At 44.4% G+C, this 23,034-nt stretch overlaps 1 protein-coding gene across 2 annotated transcripts in view; it reads left to right on the plus strand.

The window, feature by feature from the left end:
- Positions 1-662: 662 nt before the first annotated feature.
- fgd1 (FYVE, RhoGEF and PH domain containing 1) overlaps positions 663-23,034 on the plus strand; it is a 25,558-nt gene continuing 3,186 nt past the window's right edge. Inside the window, exons 1-16 of one of the 2 annotated variants that reach the window (XM_051426682.1) lie at positions 663-971; positions 14,160-14,453; positions 14,529-14,727; positions 14,804-15,566; positions 15,763-15,852; positions 15,939-16,087; positions 16,195-16,351; positions 16,442-16,580; positions 17,083-17,141; positions 17,496-17,642; positions 19,531-19,623; positions 19,773-19,852; positions 20,465-20,495; positions 20,870-20,971; positions 21,248-21,376; positions 22,957-23,034. The exon at positions 22,957-23,034 is cut by the window's right edge and continues 81 nt beyond it. In XM_051426682.1, the coding sequence (XP_051282642.1) occupies positions 806-971; positions 14,160-14,453; positions 14,529-14,727; positions 14,804-15,566; positions 15,763-15,852; positions 15,939-16,087; positions 16,195-16,351; positions 16,442-16,580; positions 17,083-17,141; positions 17,496-17,642; positions 19,531-19,623; positions 19,773-19,852; positions 20,465-20,495; positions 20,870-20,971; positions 21,248-21,376; positions 22,957-23,034 (2,676 nt within the window). In that variant the 5' untranslated portion in view covers positions 663-805. Of the gene's footprint in view, positions 972-9,063; positions 9,462-14,159; positions 14,454-14,528; positions 14,728-14,803; positions 15,567-15,762; positions 15,853-15,938; positions 16,088-16,194; positions 16,352-16,441; positions 16,581-17,082; positions 17,142-17,495; positions 17,643-19,530; positions 19,624-19,772; positions 19,853-20,464; positions 20,496-20,869; positions 20,972-21,247; positions 21,377-22,956 lie in introns of those variants that run through there. The other variant, XM_051426683.1, reaches the window with a different exon arrangement.

Here is a 23,034-nt window from a genome sequence, read left to right on the forward strand (position 1 = left end):
TATAGAATTCAAATAGTTGCAACTGAAATGTCCTGATTTAATCAATAACAGCAAATATATCGATATTACAGTTACTGCGACAGAGGGGGAGAGAGAGACACAGAGGGGGAGAGAGAGAGACAGAGACAGAGACAAAGAGAGAGAGAGAGAGAGAGAGAGAGAGCGCTGCTCTGGGATCAGATGTCTGGCTGCTGGAGGAGGAGCTGTGGTGTCGGTCTGCAGCTCCGATCCGACTTTCGCACAAAAGCCTGAAAGTGCAGAAAGACAGACCGTCTGTTTCTCTCTCTCTCTCTCTCTGTCTGTCTGTCTGTCTGTCTGTCTGTCTGTCTGCCTGGACAAACTGGAATGAAAGAAGAATGTGGAGGAAGTTCCTCTGGAGGAGCAGCAGGAGGAATCTGTAAAGTTGAAGGAAAAGTAAAGGGAGTTCTGAACTGGAGCTGAGTCTGCACATTCTCTCTGTGATCTGACCTCGGAGCAGTGAGCAGCTGATCTGAAGTCTTTATTGCTGAAGGATCACGAGTTGTGCTGATTGATGGTGCGATGGAGGGCCGAGTTGTGTGAGGAGACGCATGAGGAGGGGGAGGAGATGGAGAGGAGACGGTTGCTGAAGAAGCTGGAAGAGAGGGGGAGGTTATTCTTTAAACCACAGAAGAAGAGTGATGCTGAGAGATTTCTGTAAAGTTTGACCTGCTGATGAACTGTACAAAGAGGAAGTGAGCAACCTTCAAAATAAGTGTCTCACTTAGAAAAGATGAAGTGAAACCTGCGTCCAGGTGTGCGCTGACGTACCTGTGCAGGAGTCGGGATGCAGCTGAACCGACCTCGCAGTACCCTGCTCAGGTTCAGCCTCCCTCCTCCTCCCCCCCCCCCCCCTCCTCCTCCCTCCTTCTCCAGTCAGTTCAGCACCATGAGGTTCTCCTACCACCTGAGCACCTCCTCCACACCGCACAGCAGCTCCACCCGCTGGACAGGTGAGTCCCCTGCAGCTTCTAGGGGTCGCCAAAGCTTCCTGGGGGGTCACAAGGCCTTCTTGATTTTAAGAGACGTAAGATAACTTTTAAAGTACTCACAGTACGCCTGTATCAGTGAGGACGATCTGAACATGTTATTATCACTCATCTCTGATCAATAATCCAATCTCTGGTTTTCTACAAACTTCCTGCAGTTATTGTGTTCACTGTTTACAGTTACTGTTCAATCAAATCAATATGAAATAAACTGAACATACAGTCCATTGTAGAGCAGCAGCAACAATGATAAAGCACCACAACCGTCCTCGTTAGTCCGGGAAGACACTATAAGTCCCCGTTGGGGGTGCACCTGCACACAGGTGACAGATGTGACCCACAGCAGTTCAGAATAGTCTTTAATAAACTACTTAACACGGATCAATACAGAGACTGTCTGCAAATCCACCTCACTGATGAACTGAGAGTTCAGAGTAACTCCACAGTGTCCCTCTCTCTCTCTGGTTCTCTAGCCGAGTACCAGGGGTTGAGGATGTGAGACAGAACCCTGCTGGGCCGCTTGAGCTCCCTGGGGCTGGACACAGGATGTGGATCAGGCTCAGGGGGTCTGAGAGTCGGTCCCGGGCACAGACAGCCTGATGGAAGAATCAGAAAAACAGAGCTTGTTGTGTTTGTGAAGAGGAGCCAACAGTTAGCTGTGCTCAGATTACGTATTTTCTTTGAAGTGATTGGAGGACTCTGGAGGACTCTAGAAGACTCTGAGGACTCCAGAAGACTCTGAGGACTCTGGAGGACTCTGAGGACTCCAGAAGACTCCGGAGGACTCTTGTAAACTGACGTCCCAATTTACAGACTGGATATCGTTAGAATAATAATTATTAGCTCAAATAGCAGCCAGTAGCGGCTGAAGAACAGGATATAGTCACTGACTGATTAATAATGTAAATTAACGGCATATATATATATATATAAAAGTTACTAAACTAAAAGTTTAGTTTATTTAAATATATATAAACATTCATATATTAACATATATATAAACAGATATAAATATAAACATACATATATTAACATATATATAAACAGATATAAATATAAACATACATATATAAACATATAAATACAAACATACATATATAAACATATATATAAACGGATATATATAAACATACATATATAAATATATATATAAACAGATATAAATATACACATACATATATATAAACAGATATATAAACATATCTATATAAACAGATATATAAACATATACAGTATCTCACAAAAGTGAGTACACCCCTCATATTTCTGCAAATATTTCATTATATCTTTTGATGGGACAACACTGAAGAAATGACAGTCGTCAGTGTACAGCTTGTATAACAGTGTAAATTAATGTCCCCTCAAAATAACTCAACACAGCCATTAATGTCTAAACCGCTGGCAACAAAAGTGAGCACACCCCTAAGTGAAAATGTCCAAATTGGGCCCAATTAGCCATTTTCCCTCCCCGGTGTCATGTGACTCGTTATTGTTACAAGGTCTGAGGTGTGAATGGGGAGCAGGTGTATTAAATTTTGGTGTTATCGCTTTCACAGTCTCTCATACTGCTCACTGGAAGTTCAACATGGCACCTCATGGCAAAGAACTCTTTGAGGATCTGAATAAAAGAATTGTTGCTCTACATAAACATGGCCTAGGCTATAAGAAGATTACCAACACCCTGAAACTGAGCTGCAGCATGGTGGCCAAGACCATACAGTCAGATCATCACAAAGAGTGGTTACGGGTACCAATTCCAAAGTGGAGCAACAATTAGCCACCTGCTCCACATGGATGACATCAAGCTGTATGCCAGGAATGAGCGAGAAATCGACTCACTGATCCACACCACCAGGATCTACAGCAACGACATAGAGATGTCATTCAGATTGGACAAGTGTGGCCGGATGGTCTCAAAGACAGGCAAGATGATCAGAACTGAAGGGGTTGACCCAAAACAGCTACAAGTACCTTGGTATCCCACAGGCTAATGGAAACCATGAGGAAGCTGCAAGGAAGTCAACCACAACCAAATACCTCCAGAGAGTAAGGCAGGTCCTGAAAAGTCAGCTGAATGGCAGGAACAAGATCCAAGCCATCAACATGTACGCACTACCAGTCATCAGATACCCTGCTGGGATCATAAGCTGGCCAAAGGAGGAGATAGAAGCCACAGATATCAAGACAAGAAAGCTCCTCACCATGCACAGAGGGTTTCACCCCAAATCCAGCACCCTGAGACTGTACGCTAAGCGTAAAGAGGGAGACCGAGGACTAGTGAGCATCAAGGCCGCTATCCAGGATGAAACATCAAAAATCCAAGAGTACATCAGAAAAATGGCCACAAAGGATGAACTGCTAAGTGAATGTCTCAGGCAACAGAAACCTGATAAGAGTGCAAGAGGAAGAAGAGGAGCAGACAACCTGGAGGGAGAAGCCCCTACATGGCACGTACCACCGCCAAATTGAAGAAGTGGCTGATATCGAGAAGACCTACCAATGGCTGGAAAAGGCTGGACTCAGAGACAGCGCAGAGGCACTGATCATTGCAGCACAAGAACAGGCCCTAGGTACAAGAGCCATAGAGGCCAAGATCTACAAGAGTAGATCTGACCCAAGGTGCAGACTATGCAAAGATGCCCCTGAGACAGTCCAGCACATAGGAGCAGGGTGTAAGATGCTAGCCAGGTCAGCGTACATGGAGAGACACAACCAAGTGGCTGGAATAGTGTACAGAAACATCTGTACCCAGTATGGAATAGAAGTACCCAAATCCCAATGGGCCACACCACACAAGGTGGCTGAGAACAACAGGGCCAAGGTGCTGTGGGACTTCAGCTTCCAGACTGACAAACAGGTCCTGGCCAACCAACCAGACATAGTGGTGGTAGACAAGGAGCAGAAGAAAGCGGTGGTGATAGATCTGGCCATACCAGCAGACGCCAACATCAGAAAGAAGGAACACGAAAAGGTTGAAAAGTACCAAGGGTTGAAAGAACAGCTGGAGCAGATGTGGAAGATCAAGGCGAGCGTAATCCCCGTGGTAGTAGGAGCACTCGGGGCAGTGTCCCCCAAATTGGTGGAGTGGCTCCAACAGATCCCAGGAACAACATCAGAAGCCTCAGTCCAGAAGAGCGCAGTCCTAGCAACAGCTAAGATACTGCACAGAACCCTCAAACTCCCAGGCCTCTGGTAGAGGACCCGAGCTTGAGGATGACACACAGATACCACCCCAAGAGGGTGAGAGGGAAGTTTTTTTTTTATATATATAAACAGATATATAACTGCACTCACTGCTGTAACTCAGTTTGCCTTCAGAGGGCAGAGTATTGATTAGAAATTGTTTTTACTGAAACATATTGTTCTTTATGAGTCCGTGTAGAGGATGGATCAGTGAGACAGGATATGACATCATATCACCACTGAGAGGCCGAGATACAAACACTGATGTGTGTGTGTGTGTGTGTGTGTGTGTGTGTATGTGTGTCAGTGTGTGTGTGTGTGTCAGTGTGTGTGTGTGTGTCAGTGTGTGTGTGAGTCAGTGTGAGTCAGTGTGTGTGAGCAGAGAGTGAATGGGTTGTAGTGTAGCTTTGTTCCTCTGCTGCCTGTGGATTGTCCACAACACAGAGTCCAACACAGAGTCCACAACACAGAGTCCAACACAGAGTCCACAACACAGAGTCCAACACAGGGTCCAACACAGGGTCCAACACAGAGTCCACAACACAGAGTCCAACACAGAGTCCACAACACAGAGTCCAACACAGAGTCCACAACACAGAGTCCACAACACAGAGTCCAACACAGAGTCCACAACACAGAGTCACACAGAGTCCACAACACAGAGTCCAACACAGAGTCCACAACACAGAGTCCAACACAGAGTCCAACACAGAGTCCAAAGTCAAAGCTAACATTAATGCTAAGCTAGTGGAACATATTGTCTGATTGTGCTGTTAGCTGGCTAACGTTAGCTTCCCCAGCTAACATGATCCATGATACTAACTGATGATGATGTAGTGGTACAAAGCTAACGATAGCGTTCTGCTAGCCAACTGACTTGAAACAGGGGGAAACTGCTAGCCTGGTTCTGTCCAACTGATTTCTGATGTATTTAGAGGGAGTTACTGCTGGAACTATTTGTTTTGAACAGTCGGGCAGATGGATACATTGTTGTTCTATGAAGACCTGGTCCAGGACCGGAGAACTGGATCAATAATGTTATTAGTGGAGCCGTGCTGCTGTTTTAACTGATCACATGTGGGTTTGGACACGGTGTGAGCAAGTGAAGTGTCTCGCAGCCCCCCACCCTGTCCTCCCAGCATGCCGTGCAGCAGCGGGACAGGCAGATATGAATGAAGGGCTGAAGGTTAAAAATAGACGACTGATTCAGTGATATCCTGGGGGGATGGGCGAGCGAGCCTCTCTCTCTGTGGGTCACTGGGTCGCTCACTGTTGCTGTGGGGGGAGGGCAGCTGTGTGAGGTCAGAGGTCAGAGGTCAGCCTGTAGTTTTATCTCCTCCCCTGCCAGATGATAACAGGGTGTGTTTGTCCTTCACTCAGATGTGTGGAAGTGTTGGGGTGCGTTTGTTATCCAGTCTCAGGGACAGAGAGCTGGGTGGAGTTTAACTGACAGCTCAGTAACTGGAGGGTGTGTTTGATCTGTTGCTCTACAGCCCTGACTGAGTGTGAGTGGGGTGTGTTTGTTTTATGTAACACTGACTGGTGGGGGTGTGTTAGATTGAAGACCTGGGGGGTTGCTTGTTTTGATCCATAACAGGGGTGTGTTTGTTTTTGTTTGTCATGTCGTGACCCATCTGTGGGGTGGAGTTAGATAAACTTTGTATCTCTGCTGTCTTCTGAACAGGAGCGCTTGTTTTGCTACAGGGCCTGATAAGCAGCAGTCTCTTCAGGAACATCTTTTATTTAATAAATGTTGATTTTCATTGACAACAACTTAAAAGCTCTCTCAAAAACAGCAGCGTGGGATCATGGGAGTTGTTGTCTTCACCACCATTGGCGTCATTGCAGTCAGCTTCTCCCGGTTAGGATTCCTCCTCTCCAACACAAACAGAGCCGCTGATTAAAACCACTAAACACACTGAATAAAGCAGTTCCACCTTAAACACACTGAATAAAGCAGTTCCACCTTAAACACACTGAATAAAGCAGTTCCACCTTAACAATCACTGCTTCTCCCACGCTGTTGGACAGACAAAGGACGTCCCGGAGGGGCTGCGAGCCGAGCTGCTGCTAACGTTAGCTCAGCTTGTTTCTCTGATAACTTAAGATCCAGACGTCCGATGACTAAAATCCTTCATCCGGTTCAAATCTAGAGTTAAAAAGCACCAAGATCTAAACAGTGGATGGTAAACAGTCAGTGTATGACAGCTTCTGATTATTGATTATTGACTGACTCAGCTCCATATAGGACACACTGTATACACTTTATACACTGTTTAATGAGGGAATATTACAGATTGTAGATTTAAGTTCACAGAGTGCTGAGTGAGAGTCTGCTGTGGAAATAAAGGTTAGTGAGCATATATATTTATTGATATATATATATATATATATATACATATAAATATAAATCTACGTTGGTGTCCTGCTGCCACATGTTAAAGCTCAGCAGTCTCTGTTGTCCCGATGGGTCACATGAGCAGCAGATGGTCGGCTCTGAGGGGAAACTGGAGGTAAATCTCTTTATTTAGAGCAGAGACAGATTAAAGGTTATTGTTTCATTCAGAGAGTGAGGGGGCGGGGCTTGTCTAAGGTGTTCTGCAGTATCAGTCCTGGTCCTGACCTGTCCTATAGACAGTTAGGTGTCACAATCAGTTAGCCTGTTATCTGTGTGGCTGAGTTTTTTTGTGATTGTTGCGGACAAAAATCCTTGATTATGCGGCACGTTTTCTTAAAAAATGCGATGAAATATGCGGGATATTTATGCAATTTTATGCGATGAAATTGCGGGAACTTGCAAAAACTGCGGCTTCATCTCGGGGTTTGCAGCTTTTTGATGACGTTCACGTCGCGTAATTACGTCACTTCATAACGTTCCCATGGCAACAGGGGAAAATGGCTGCTCTTGTGTGAAGTAAACGCAACATTTTTCAACTTTCTGATAAGATATATGTGACCTTTTTTGCAACAAAAATGCGGGGATTCTGAAATCATGCAAGCCCCGCGTATTTTGCGCGGAAATCTGCAATTAATGCGGCGAAAGTGCGCGGTATTTGGAAAAATGCGGCCCCCACATAAATATGCGGACTTTGGCTGATTATGCATTGAATTATGCAATCGCATAATCGTGTTTTTCTGGAGGGAATGTATATAAATATATATATATCTATATATATATTTATACATCTATATATAAAATATATTTATATAGATGTATATTTATATCTTTATATATATATATCTATATATTAGTGCCGTCAGTTTAACGCGTTATTAACGGCGTTAACGCAAACCCATTTTAACGGCGTCAATTTTTTTATCGCGAGATTAACGCCTAGCACACTTTGTAGTTTTTTCCACATGCTGTTGCAACAACTAGTAACGTTAGAAAAAACTACAACACCACACCGGATCTAGCTAGAATGGAAACAGAACAACAGGCACGCCACACACACTTGTTTAAGAGTAGTAGACGTTACGTTTTGAGTGGATGGCGAGCGCGAGACGCCGAAATGGATGAATTCCTTGTTGTCTGAAAATGTCAACAGGCTTGTCTGTTTTAGTAACTGGCTGAAAGCAAAGAAGTAGTAGGCTTTCCTTTTATTGGTAACCGTTACTGTTCATTCTTTCTGAAATAAGAGGCTGGGTTGAGCCTCTGGTGAATAAAGAGCAGCAGCCTGACTGCTATGTTCAAAGCAAACTTGAGAAAAGTATTAAGCCATGGTTTAACTGCACTATAGGCTGAGTCCTAGTTTACCTTACATGTGCACTTTGTAATTTTATTTTGTATCGCCCTGTTTTGATCCCTTAGAAAGGACTGTTGAAGGGGCTGTTTGTGTGACAAAGTACCTTTACCCTTTTATTGATGGACAGTGTTACATTGTGTGAGAGATTATTTGCTCCAAGTGAGAATGTTAGTGTGAAATTGAACACTACAGTATATGCCAATGTTGTTTTCAATAAAAACATGTTGATAAGAGCATTAAAATTAGAAAAAAAATGGGACAAAAAGAAATCAAGGGACATTTAGAATAGATACAAATGTGCGATTAATTGCGAGTTAACTATGACATTAATGCGATTAATCGCGATTAAATATTTTAATCGTTTGACAGCACTAATATAAATATATTTATACATCTATATAAAAAAAATAAATAAAATAAAAACTTCCCTCTCACCCTCTTGGGGTGGTATCTGTGTGTCATCCTCAAGCTCGGGTCCTCTACCAGAGGCCTGGGAGTTTGAGGGTTCTGTGCAGTATCGAGCTGTTCCTAGGACTGCGCTCTTCTGGACTGAGGCTTCTGATGTTGTTCCTGGGATCTGTTGGAGCCACTCCCCCAGTTTGGGGGTCACTGCCCCGAGTGCTCCTACTACCACGGGGATTACGCTCGCCTTGACCTTCCACATCTGCTCCAGCGGTTCTTTCAGCCCTTGGTACTTTTCAACCTTTTCGTGTTCCTTCTTTCTGATGTTGGCGTCTGCTGGCATGGCCACATCTATCACCACCGCTTTCTTCTGCTCCTTGTCTACCACCACTATGTCTGGTTGGTTGGCCAAGACCTGTTTGTCAGTCTAAATATATATATCTATATATAGATATATATATATATAGATATATAGATATATAGATATATATAGAAGAAGCCTAAAAATTGTTCTTTTCAGGAAACTTCCTGGACAGACAGCATCAATCAATCAGGTGATTGATCAGTATCAGTATTAATAATTCATATACAGTGTGTATGTTCTGTCTGCCTGTAGGTAACATGTGATCATATTTACACACCCACTGTCACCACTGCCCCCCCCTCTGTCTTGCTCTGTCTCTCCTCCATTTTGGTTTCCTTGACAACGAATTAAAAGAGGGAGAGAGACGGAGAGAGACAGATAGAGAGAGAGACGGAGAGAGAGAGAGAGAGAGAGACGGAGAGAGAGAGGGGGGAGCTCTCTACCGCCGCCCGCCGCTCACACACCGGGCAGCGCTCTGAACCAAACCGAGCGGATCTAACCTACTTACCGTCCTGAAGCTGCAGCCTGTCGGTCGGTCTGTCAGCCGGTCCGGACCGTCGGTGTGTGTGTCAGTGGGTCTGTTCCGCTCCGGTCCGGTCGGTGCCGGTGTGTGTGTGTGTGTGTGTACGTGTGTGTGACCCGGTTTCTTCTCCGTGCTGGACCGGGAGAGCCGCTCTCTCCCCGCACCCTCACCCTCTTTAATGACCGGATTTGTGTTTTGCTGCGCGATGTACATGGACAGAAGCAGCCTGAGCAGGGGTGAGTCTGCACCGCATCTGCACCGCACACACACACACACACACACACACACACACACACACACACATATACCTGCTCAGCGCGCGCACACGCAGAGCAGCGCGCGCACAGCTGCAGTCTCATCACACCACATCTTCCTCTTATTGATCACTGTAGAGAATATTAATACCGGCAGGAATCCGGATGGTGTGGATGGTCGTGGTGGGGGGGGGGTGGTGGGGTGACATACGCGCGCTCACACAGGCTGTCGCGCACGCGCACACACTGACCGACATCTCGCCGCAGTGGATGTAGGGTAGTATGGCTGCATGAGACTGCGTCTGCCAGATGTGTCTGCTGAATCCTCTCCATCCTAATCAGGGATCGATCAGCTGATCAATACTGCGTGCTGTCAGTGTCACACACACAATCACACCATCCAGTCCGGAGGCTGCTTGCGTGCGTGCATGCGTGCGTGTTATTGATTGACTCTAATCCATTGATCGTAAACTTGGATGCTGATTGGATGATGTTGTGTCAGTAATTATTATGAATGTGTGCGGACAGACAGAGGGACACGCCCCCTCCACACACACACATACGGCCTTGTGTTTGTGTGTTTGTAAGGAACCTCGTTTACAGACTGGTTCCCCTCAAACATCATCATCATCATCATCAGAGTCTGAACCCTGGTCCTCATAAAGATGGATGTACCAGTGCTCCAACGTTAACCCTTAAACTGCTGGTAAAGATGAAGGTCTCTGAGGATCACATACAGAACCTAGACCTGGTCTGTCTCCTGTATCTGATATCTGATCTGGATAAGGAAGAAATCAAATCCTTCAGACCACATCTGGAGGCCTGGCCTGAGACCAAAGATCCAGATTGTGTATCCAAATACAAATCAGCACCTAAAAGACCCTTAAAATCTGCTTTAGGCCCACTGGAACCACATAACAGAACCCAGTAACCAACGATTAGTAGAACCACTTTAATAACCTCCAGAACGTCCTTGTGACCATGAAGACCACCTAAACCTTCGTCACTATAGGGCCTGTACAACCTCCTCAGTGACTATTACAATCTTCTAAAGGACCTTGAACCACTTACAGGACCCCCAGAACCTCCAGACTACTAAACCCTACCAGGACCTCTGTAGACAGACGACCACCCACCTAGAGCCGGAGGATCTGCCCTAGGTTTCTGCCTTTTAACAGGCAGTTTTTCCTTGCCCTTGTCGCCAAGTGCTTGCTCATGGTGGTACTGTTGGGTCTCTGTAATTAATGTTAAAGAGTTCGGTCTAGACCTGCTCTATTTGAAAAGTGTCCTGAGATAACTTCTGTTATGAATTGGCGCTATACAAATAAAATTGAATTGAAAATTGAATTGAATTAAACTCCTAATGACCATCACAGCTACTTGAAGGTGACTAGAACCACCTAAGGCACATAGAACCTCATCAGTGACGACTAGAACCTGGTAAAGCACTCTTGGTGCCTCCGCAGTGACCACCAGAACCACCTAAACAAACATTAAATACGATGACTTCTAGAACCTCATAAATGAACAATAGGTCCTCATAAAGCATTGATAAAAAATTCAGACCCTCAATAATAAACACTAGAACGTCCTTTAGGTTTTCTAAATAATGCACAAACCTCCAGTTCACCATGTTGGATAGATGAACAACAATCTTACAAAACGTTGTTCCTCCCACAGCTACCAGATCTTCAACTACCAAAATAACCCCTAAAATCTGCTAAAGGCCCACTAGAAACTCTTAAGTACCTCTAGAACCTCCACAGTGACCACTAACCCCCTAAACAACCACTAAGTTCCTTTAGAACCTCCTAACTACTAAACCCTTCTCCAGGAACTGTGTAATCCTCTAAGTGACCACTACAGCTCCCTTAAGGTTGAGCCACCTAAAAAGCACATAGAACTTCCCCTATGACCCCTAGAACCTCATCAAGGTCCACCAAAACCTCCTAAACCATTACTAGGAACCTCTAGAACCTTCTCAATGATTACTACAACCTCGTAAACAACCAATAAATTCCTCTAGAACCTCCTAATTACTAAACCCTTCTCCAGGAGCCGTATAACCTCTGTAATGACCACTACAGCTCCCTTAAGAGTATAGAACCACCTAAAAGGCACTAGAACCTCACGAGAACCTCCAAAAGCACCACTACAGCTACTTTAATTGAAGTTAGTTAATTTTAATTATATAACCCAAAATCACGAACTTGGTTTACAATCTATACAACATACAACCTTCTGTTCTCAGAATAAAAAACACTAGAACCTCGTTCAGGTTCTCTAAATAATGCACACATGGATGAAGAACTCCAACATGCAGTGTTTTATTGAAGTTTTGTTCCACCTCCAGTTCTCCACTGTGTTGGACGGATAAACAACATCTTCCAAAATGTCATCACTCCAACATCCGACAGGTGTTCAGCTACCAAAATCTGCTGAAGGTCCACTAGAACCCCATCAGTGACCACTGTGACCTCCTAAACAACCACTAAGTTCCTCTGGAACCTTCTCAATGACACTAGAACTAGAACCTTGACTAAGAACCTCTAGAATCTCCTGACTACTAAACCCTTCACCAGGACCCCTGTAATCTCCTTAATGACCACTACAGCTCCCTTAAGGGTGACTAGAACCACCTAAAAAGAACCCCCTGAATGAGCAGTAGAACCTCATGATGCACCTCTACAACTACTTTAGGTGAAGTTAGTCAATTTTTTTTCATATAGTCCAAAATGACTACTGTGTTAAGGCCCACTAGAATGTGGAACATCTCAAATAATAACTAGTCCTTTAGGTTCTCTAACTATTGCGCAGATGGATGAAGAACATGCAGTGTTTCAATGAGGTGTTGTTCTATCTCCAGCCTTCAGTTTGTCTCTACAACCACTGAAAGAACCCCGAAAATCTGCTAGAGGTCCACTAGAACCTCTGCAGTGACGAGTGGAACATCTTACAGAATAACTAGAACTTCCTTTATATTTAGGTCTGTGGGTTAGTCCAGCAGATAGTCTGTCAGTGAGTCTTCGGCTCTGAACAGACCGATAGAAGATCTTTGTTCTAACACAGTTTATGTTCTGCATTAATACTCATTCTGTGTCTGCGTAATAATAAACGCCAGCTCTGTCCTGTTTGGTTCTGTTCGGTAGAGGCAGTCTCTGCTGCAGCAGGTTGGATTTATTAAAGGAACAGTTTCAGTAATTCGTTCTCTCTCCAGTCGATGGAGACCATGTTTCAGATTGTCAGTGAGTCCCTGATCACATTGTGGTTATGGAAATGTGGGAATTAGTTACACTTTCTAGTTTCTTCTCTCAAAAGTAATTATATTACTTTATGACTAACACACCAGTGTTGAGCAGTAAGGCATTAACAATATTACAGTCCTAATATTACTTTCCCCAGTAGTGTAACTACTTACTAAAAAGTGTCAGTAATGCTATTAGTTATTTACTGTTAAACACTAACAGAAACAGCAGTAATGATTGTGTCATAACAACCAGCAAGGAGACTGAACATTAACTTATAATATATATATATATATAATATAATATTAGTGCTGTCAAACGATTAAAATATTTAATCGCAATTAATCGCACATTTTTATCTATTCTAAATGTCCCTTGATTTCTTTTTGTCCCATTATTTTTTCTCATTTTAATGCTCTTATCAACATGGAAAAGTGGATCGGCTTGCTTTGTGCAGATGTTGTTTGTATTGAAAAATCATCCATTGTCGCCTGGCTTTGACGAGGGGGCGGAGAATTCGCATCAGCTGTGTGTTTGGCCATCAAGTGGTATTTCAGACTGGACGTGCTGCGATGATAGCTCAGTTCACAACGACAAAACACACAGATCACTTTGGTCACTTTGGAACCATTTGACAACTTTTTAAAAGTAAACTTTCCATTCAGAATATTATTGGCATCCATTTCGGCATCTCGCGCTCGCCATCCACTCAAAACGTAACGTCTACTACTCTTAAAGAAGTGTGTGCGGCGTGCCTGTTGTTCTGTTTCTGGTCTAGCTAGATCCGGTGTGGCGTTGTAGTTTTTCTAACGTTACTAGTTGTTGCAACAGCATGTGGAAAAAACTACAAAGTGTGCTAGGCCAAAAAGAACATTAATCTTGTGATAAAAAAATTTAAGCCGTTAAAATGGGTTTGTGTTAACGCCGTTAATAACGCGTTTAACTGACAGCACTATATAATATATATATATATATATGTCTTATATGTTGAACAAATGTGCTACACTGAGTTAGTGGAAGTAGTCTTTCCTCTACATCAAACCACCTACTTAATAATTGGTAGCAACACAAGTTTTTAAGTTGATTAATTAAATTTCAGTTCAGTTTTATTTGTATTGCACCAACACACAGTCAGCCCACTGGGAGCTGAAATATTCTCCATATAGCTGATTATTAATGCTAATAATGCTAATTGTCCAACATATGAAAATTAGCATCTGTACATTTCTAATGTAAAACATTGTACTCAACACTCACCTTCCATTTAGTCACTGTTCTGGAGCTTTCTATCATATCACATTCAGATACGCCTGACAATGAGGCAGATGTTTATTTAAAAATAAATCCTTCTTAAAAAAGTGTTTTATGCTTTTATTTTGGTGGTGTGGGGGCGTGGCTTTTGTCCAACCCTGACCTTTCCCCCTGCCACCCCCAGGTCCCTCCTCCACCTCCAGTCCCAGCTTGCTGACGAAGAGTCTCTCTTTAGAGCCGTCCTGCTCGCCGTGCGGCCACCAGGAGGCGCTGGACGACGACTCCCCCCAGCAGCCGAGCTCTGACCCGGGGCCCAGCTCCTCCTCATCGGGCCCAGCCTTCCCAGAGGGAGGGGAAGAGCGAACGGAGCGCCAGGAGCTGCCACTGGTTATTGATACGGGGCCACCGGAGCTGCCAGCTACCACGTTTACACCACCGGGCAAGAGCAGACCGCCGCTGCCCGGCCCGAAGCCGCAGGGTAACAAACTTTATTTAAACTTCAATCTTTACATTTGTTTTATTTAAAGAGGTTAATGAGTTTATGATCCCGCAGTCCCCCCGAAGCCCCCCCACCTCCAGCAGCAGGCGGGGGTGACAAGGCCACGCCCCCGTGCTCCGGACAAGCCCCTCCCCCCTCCGCCGCCCTGCAGACCCCTGCCGTCGGACCCCCGGGGAGGCCGGACTCCGCCCTCCCGTGCCGATGGCACCGCCTCCCCCACCTGTGTCCTGTCTCTCATCGAGAAGTTTGAGCGGTGAGTTGTGATTGGTCGGAGCAGGACTGATGTCATCGATGAGGGCGTTATTAATCATGTGTTTGCGTTTGTGCAGCGAGCAGATCATCGTGGTTCCTGACATCACTGGGGGGGCTCTGTGTCCCCGCCTCCCTGAGCCCGCCTCCTCCCAACCTTCATCACCACCATCTTCATCATCGCCCGCCCCTCCCCCGCCTGAGGAGGACCCGCTGTGTGAGCCTAAAGGTGATGACATCACAGTGGGGGGTGGAGGGGAGGAGGGAGACCTGCAGGACGACCATGATAATGAAGATAATGATGATGATGATGATGATGATGATGATGAAGAGCTGGTGGCGGCGTGTCGTGACGACCTCCATCAGAAGCGTCTCTCCATGGAGTCGGGTTACAGCGCCTCAGAGAAACACCTGGAGGACGACGTGGTTGCCGTGGAGATGAGGGAGCAGCAGCTGCAGCCGGCGCCGCTCGACCAGTCTGAGCACCCCTCCGAGCGTCTGTCCCTCCCCTCCTCGCAGACGGACGGGAAGCTGGCCAATCGGGACAGCGGCATCGACAGCATCAGCTCTCCGTCGCACAGCGAGGAGCTCTGCTTCGCCGGTGTGGACGATGGAGGCGTGGCTTACCCCTGCAGCCCCGCCCTCCTGCCCCGCCTCTCAAGCTCGTCTTCCTACGCGGGGGAGGGAGGAGAGGGCGAGGGGGAGGAGGGGGAGGCGCGCAGCGGAGTTAGGAGGAGGAGGAGGGATTTCTCAGAGGAGGGAGACAGCGACCTGGAGGAGGAGGAGGCGGAGCTGACGCTGGTGCTGCCCCCCCCCAAGACTGACAGACAGGACTCTGCTGAGGTGAGACAGGTCTAGAGAAAACAGCGCCACCTCCAGTGCGGAGGTCACAGGACACACAATAACATTTTAAACTATTGTTCTATAATAAAGACCAGACTCCATTTTACATCGTAACAAACAATCGGCAACTGCTGCAAATAAATAATAAATTTATAATAATTCATAGATAATAGTTGTTTAATTCGTCTCTGTCAAGATGTCTGTCCAGCAGAGGGTCTTCAACATCGCCAACGAGCTGCTGCACACAGAGACCGCCTACGTCTCTAAGCTCCACCTCCTGGACCAGGTGAGTCACCTGCTGCTACCCATTACCATGGAAACCTTGCAGTATTTACGCTGCAGAACTGATGCTGTGAACTTCTCCTCCTGCAGGTTTTCTGCGCCCGGCTCCTGGAGGAGGCACGCTCTCGCTCCTCCTTCCCCTGTGACGTTGTTCAGGGAATCTTTTCCAACATCTGCTCCATCTACTGCTTCCACCAGCAGTTCCTGCTGCCCGCGCTGCAGAAACGTATGGAGGAGTGGTGAGGATGTTTCTCCTGCCCTTCTCCTCCTCTTCCCCTCCTCTTCTCCTCCTGCTGGTTCTCCTCCTCCAGGGTTGCTTTGACTTCACTCCTCCTTTTGTCTGCAGGGACTCAAACCCGCGGATTGGGGACATCCTGCAGAAGCTGGCTCCCTTCCTGAAGATGTATGGCGAGTATGTGAAGAACTTCGACCGAGCCATGGAGCTGGTGAACATCTGGATGGAGAGATCGGCTCAGTTTAAGACCATCATCCAGGAGATCCAGGTCCAGAATGAGTGATGCTGCTGCAGGTGTCCACTCGCCGTCTGTTTGTGTGTTAACGTTGTTGTTGTTGTTGTTGTTGTTGTTGTGCAGAGGGAGGAACGCTGCGGTAACCTGACTCTGCAGCATCATATGTTGGAGCCGGTTCAGAGGATTCCTCGCTACGAGCTGCTGCTCAAAGATTATCTGCACCGACTGCCTGAGGATGCCCCGGACCACAGGGACGCCCAGAGTACGCAAAACAAACACACACTAACGTCCCTGAGCTGGATTATGGCGTCTGGAGGGTCAGAGAGTCAGAGGGTCAGAGGGTCAGAGGGTCATTAATGATTATTGAGCCCCAGCAGGCAGCAGCCTACTACTGCCCCCCCCGTCCCCGTCCCCTGTCCCCGTCCCCTGTCCCTGCACTACTGCCCTTAGAAGTCCAGTCTTGGTTGTGGGACTCTGGCAGCTGATCAGGGACAGAATGAGTCTGAATGCTGCAGAGATTTCAACGTTTTGTTCTCCGACATAAATTTACATATCTGCTCAGTGTTCTGCCTTTACAGTCTCGTGTTTATGTACAACTTGATTAAATGAACGATTTAACGTTAACATTCTCCCATTGAGCCACATCCTGACAAGCTGCCCCCCAGTAGTGAAGTGCTGAACACTGTGCTAATAATTTAACAACAACAACAAACAAACACAATTCTAGAAAAGAAAATACTGTAAATAAAATCGTCTCTCTGCAGAGTCTCTGGAGCTGATCGCCACAGCGGCGGAACACTCCAACGCCGCCATCAGGAAGATGGTAAGACACTGTAACACACACACACACACACACACACTGTAACACACACACACACACACACTGTAACACACACACAAACACACACACACACACACACTGTAACACACACACACTGTAACACACACACACACACACACATTCACACACACACACACACACACACACTGTAACACACACACACACACACACACACTGTAACACACACACACACACTGTAACACACACACACACACACACACACTGTAACACACACACACACACACACACTGTAACACACACACACTGTAACACACACACACACACACACACACACACACACACACATTCACACCTGTGTGTTTCTGTGTCCTTCAGGAGCGAATGAGGAAGTTGTTGAAGGTGTACGAGCTGTTGGGAGGAGAAGAAGACATTGTTAACCCGACTAACGAGCTCATTAAAGAGGGACACATCCTGAAACTGTCCAACAAGAACGGGACCACACAGGACAGATACCTCATACTGGTACTGTCTCCACCTGTACTCTACTGTCTCTACTGTCTCCACCTGTACTCTACTGTCTCCATCTGTACTCTACTGTCTCTACTGTCTCCATCTGTACTCCACTGTCTCTGCTGTCTCTACCTGTACTCTACTGTCTCTACTGTCTCCACCTGTACTCTACTGTCTCCATCTGTACTCCACTGTCTCTGCTGTCTCTACCTGTACTCTACTGTCTCTACTGTCTCCACCTGTACTCTACTGTCTCCATCTGTACTCTACTGTCTCTGCTGTCTCTACCTGTACTCTACTGTCTCTACTGTCTCTGCTGTCTCCATCTGTACTCCACTGTCTCTACTGTCTCTACCTGTACTCTACTGTCTCTACTGTCACCACCTGTACTCTACTGTCTCCATCTGTACTCTACTGTCTCTACTGTCTCCATCTGTACTCTACTGTCTCTACTGTCTCTACTGTCTCCATCTGTACTCCACTGTCTCTACTGTCTCTACCTGTACTCTACTGTCTCTACTGTCTCCACCTGTACTCTACTATCTCCATCTGTACTCTACTGTCTCTACTGTCTCTACCTGTACTCTACTGTCTCTACTGTCTCCACCTGTACTCTACTGTCTCCACCTGTACTCTACTGTCTCTACTGTCTCCACCTGTACTCTACCGTCTCCATCTGTACTCTACTGTCTCCACCTGTACTCTACTGTCTCTACTGTCTCCACCTGTACTCTACTGTCTCCATCTGTACTCTACTGTCTCTACTGTCTCCATCTGTACTCTACTGTCTCTACTGTCTCCACCTGTATTCTACTATCTCCATCTGTACTCTACTGTCTCTACTGTCTCTACCTGTACTCTACTGTCTCTACTGTCTCCACCTGTACTCTACTGTCTCTACTGTCTCCACCTGTACTCTACTGTCTCTACTGTCTCCATCTGTACTCTACTGTCTCTACTGTCTCCACCTGTACTCTACTGTCTATATCTTTACTCTGTCTTCTCCTGTACTCTACTGTCTCCACCTGTACTCTACTGTCTATATCTTTACCTGTCTCCTCCTGTACTCTACTGTCTCTACTGTCTCTACCTGTACTCTACTGTCTCTACTGTCTCCACCTGTACTCTACTGTCTCTACTGTCTCCACCTGTACTCTACTGTCTCTACTGTCTCCATCTGTACTCTACTGTCTCTACTGTCTCCACCTGTACTCTACTGTCTATATCTTTACTCTGTCTTCTCCTGTACTCTACTGTCTCCACCTGTACTCTACTGTCTATATCTTTACTCTGTCTCCTCCTGTACTCTACTGTCTCTACTGTCTCCATCTGTACTCTACTGTCTCTACTGTCTCCACCTGTACTCTACTGTCTATATCTTTACTCTGTCTTCTCCTGTACTCTACTGTCTCCACCTGTACTCTACTGTCTATATCTTTACTCTGTCTCCTCCTGTACTCTACTGTCTCTACTGTCTCTACTGTCTCCACCTGTATGCTACTGTCTCCATCTTTCCTCTACTGTCTCCACCTGTACTCTACTGTCTATATCTTTACTCTGTCTCCTCCTGTACTCTACTGTCTCTACTGTCTCTGCTGTCTCCACCTGTATGCTACTGTCTCCATCTTTCCTCTACTTTCTCCACCTGTACTCTACTGTCTCCATCTTTACTCTACTGACTCCATCTTTAATCTACTTTCTCTCCTGTCTCTACCTGTACTCCACTGTCTCCATCTTTACTCTACTGTCTCCACCTGTACCTCACTGTCCCTACTGTCTCCACCTGTACTCTACTGTCTCCATCTTTACTCTTCTGTCACCACCTGTAGTCTACTGTCCCTACTGTCTCTACTGTCTTGTTGATGAAGCAGTAATATCTGACCTCTGTCTCTCTCTGCAGTTTAATGACAGGTTGCTTTACTGCGTCCCGAAGCTGCGTCTGATTGGTCAGAAGTACGGCGTCCGTGCTCGCATTGATGTGGACGGTATGGAGGTGAGACATCATCAGCTGATCAACTGCACTAATCCACCATCTGCTACTGAATCTGAATAAACCTGTTCACCTGTCTGTTCACCTGTCTGTCGTTCCACCTGTCTGTAAACCTGTCTCTAACTGCCTACTACCTGTCTCTCTCTGTCAAGCTAAAGGAGACCAGCAGTGTTGCAGTATCCAGGACGTTCCTCGTGTCTGGAAAACAGAGATCCCTGGAACTGCAGGCCAGGTACAGACACAGAGAGACACAGACACAGACAGACACAGAGAGACACAGAGAGACACAGAGAGACACAGACACAGAGAGACACAGAGAGACACAGACACAGAGAGACACGGAGAGACACAGACACAGAGAGACACAGACACAGATAGACACAGACACAGAGAGACACAGAGAGGCACAGACACAGAGAGACACAGACACAGAGAGAAACAGAGAGACACAGAGAGACACAGACACAGAGAGAAACAGAGAGACACAGAGAGACACAGACACAGAGAGACACAGACACAGAGAGAAACAGAGAGACACAGAGAGACACAGACACAGAGAGAAACAGAGAGACACAGAGAGACACAGACACAGAGAGAAACAGAGAGACACAGAGAGACACAGACACATAGAGACACAGACACAGAGAGAAACAGAGAGACACAGAGAGACACAGACACAGAGAGAAACAGAGAGACACAGAGAGACAGAGAGAGACACAGAGAGGCACAGACACAGAGAGACACAGCAGTGTATTCCAGTATTTAAGGTGCCTGTTACTGATACCCGTCCTCCCACAGACATGTTGTTTTGTGACTGGTCTTCTATGTGATTGTGTCTCTGTAGGACGGAGGAGGAGAAGAAGGACTGGATACAGGTACAACACACAGTCTTTGTACTGGACTCACTGCTCTTTTTGCTGTTCACTTAATGACAAAGGCCAAAGATCAAATCGCTGTTATATTGTGCACATACCAAAATATGGCACCAAATCAGTTTCTCTGTATGTGTGTCTGTGTGTATGTGTGTATCTGTGTGTGTGTGTGTGTGTGTGTGTGTGTGTGTGTGTGTGTGTCTGTCTGTGTGTATATGTGTATCTGTGTGTGTGTGTGTGTGTGTGTGTGTGTGTGTGTGTGTGTGTGTGTGTGTGTGTGTGTGTGTGTCTGTGTGTATCTGTGTGTGTGTGTGTGTGTGTGTGTGTGTGTGTGTGTGTGTGCGTGTGTCTGTGCGTGTGTGTGTGTGTGTCATCAGGCCATCCAGGCGACCATCCAGAGACACGAGCAGACGGTGGAAAGCTTCAGACATCTGAACTGCTCACTACGAGATGACGAGTCCACACCGCCTCACTCCCCGGTAAACTTTCCTGACGGGATGTTTTCAGGTTTCCGGAGCTTCTCTCGGGTTTTTGTCAGCTGTTTATCTTCAGCAGGTCGGAAAAATGAGGACAGAATCACAGCAGACGAGCTGCATGTGATCACTGTGTCAGAATAACGTTTGCCTCCTGCAGCAGATAAACTGACTTCCAGTTGTTCACCAGTGTATCCCCGCGCTGTTATAGAAGACAGCTGTGGACAGTAGGCCTTCAGAAAAGGTCAGGTATAACTCTTTGTCTGTCTGTCTGTATCTCAGAGCTGTGTGGAGTTGGGAAAGAGAGCGCCGACTCCCATCAGAGAGAAAGAGGTCACTCTGTGTATGAAGTGTCAGGAGCCGTTCAACTCCATCACCAAGAGACGGCATCACTGTAAAGCCTGTGGACACGTACGTTCATCAACATTCATACCTGGAATATAATCTGTAATCTGTAATATAATCTATAATATAATCTGTAATATAATCTATAATATAATCTGTAATATAATCTATAGTATAATATGTATTATAATCTATAGTATAATCTGTAGTATAATGTGTAGTATAATCTGTAATATAATCTCTAATATAATCTGTAATAAAATCTATAATATAATATCTAATATAATCTGTAATATAATATCTAATTAATCTACTATATAATCTGTAATATAATCTATAATATAATCTGTAATATAATCTGTAATATAATCTATAATATAATCTGTAACATAATATCTAATATAATCTGTAATATAATCTATAATATAATCTGTAATATGATCTGTAATATAATATCTAATATAATTTATAATATAATCTGTAATATAATATCTATTATAATCTATAATATAATCTCTAATATAATCTGTAATATAATCTATACTATATCTCTAATATAATCTGTAATATAATCTATAAAATAATATCTAATTAATCTATAATATGATCTGTAATATAATATCTAATATAATTTATAATATAATCTGTAATATAATATCTATTATAATCTATAATATAATTATAATATAATCTGTAATATAATCTGTAATATAATCTATACTATATCTCTAATATAATCTGTAATATAATCTTTAATATAATATCTAATATAATCTGTTATATAATATCTAATATAATTTATAATATAATCTGTAATATAATATCTAATTTAATCTGTAACATAATATCTAATATAATCTCTTATATAATATGTAATATAATCTATAATTTAATCTGTAATATAATCTATAATATAATATCTAATATAATCTGTAATAAAATCTGTAATATAATTTATAATATAATCTGTAATATAATATCTAATTTAATCTGTAACATAATATCTAATATAATCTCTTATATAATCTGTAATATAATCTGTAAAATAATATCTAATATAATCTGTAATATAATATCTAATATAATCTGTAACATAATATCTAATATAATCTGTAATATAATATCTAATTAATCTATAATATAATATCTAATTAATCTATAATATGATCTGTAATATAATATCTAATATAAATTATAATATAATCTGTAATATAATATCTAATATAATCTGTAACATAATATCTAATATAATCTATAATATAATCTTTCATAAAATCATAAAAGTGTCATTCTAACTGTGTTCGGTCTTTTAAAGCAGTGAAAACACGGATTGCTGGGATATCTCCTCAGTGGCGGGTACAGTGTCAGTAATCTCCAACCCTCCCTGGCTCCAAATATGTATTATTTATAATAATGCAGTTGACAGACTGAACCCACTCTGCTGTAAATACCAGTTACATTCTGAAATCAGCAACATAATCCAATGTTCTGTTTCATTCAACAATTCAAATTCCATCAGAATGAGACTGCAGTACAGATTATATTACAGATTATATTACAGATTATATTAGATATCAGCATTAACCTCCGTCTCTACAGTCACTGTCAGCAGCAGCTTTGTGATCAGCTGTCCTTGTTGACTCCAGGTGGTTTGTGGGAAATGTTCAGAGTTTCGCGCTCGTCTGTCGTATGACAACAACCGGACCAACCGCGTTTGTGTCGAC

Source organism: Dicentrarchus labrax, unplaced genomic scaffold, assembly GCF_905237075.1.
Source record: "Dicentrarchus labrax unplaced genomic scaffold, dlabrax2021, whole genome shotgun sequence".
Lineage (NCBI taxonomy): Eukaryota > Metazoa > Chordata > Actinopteri > Moronidae > Dicentrarchus > Dicentrarchus labrax.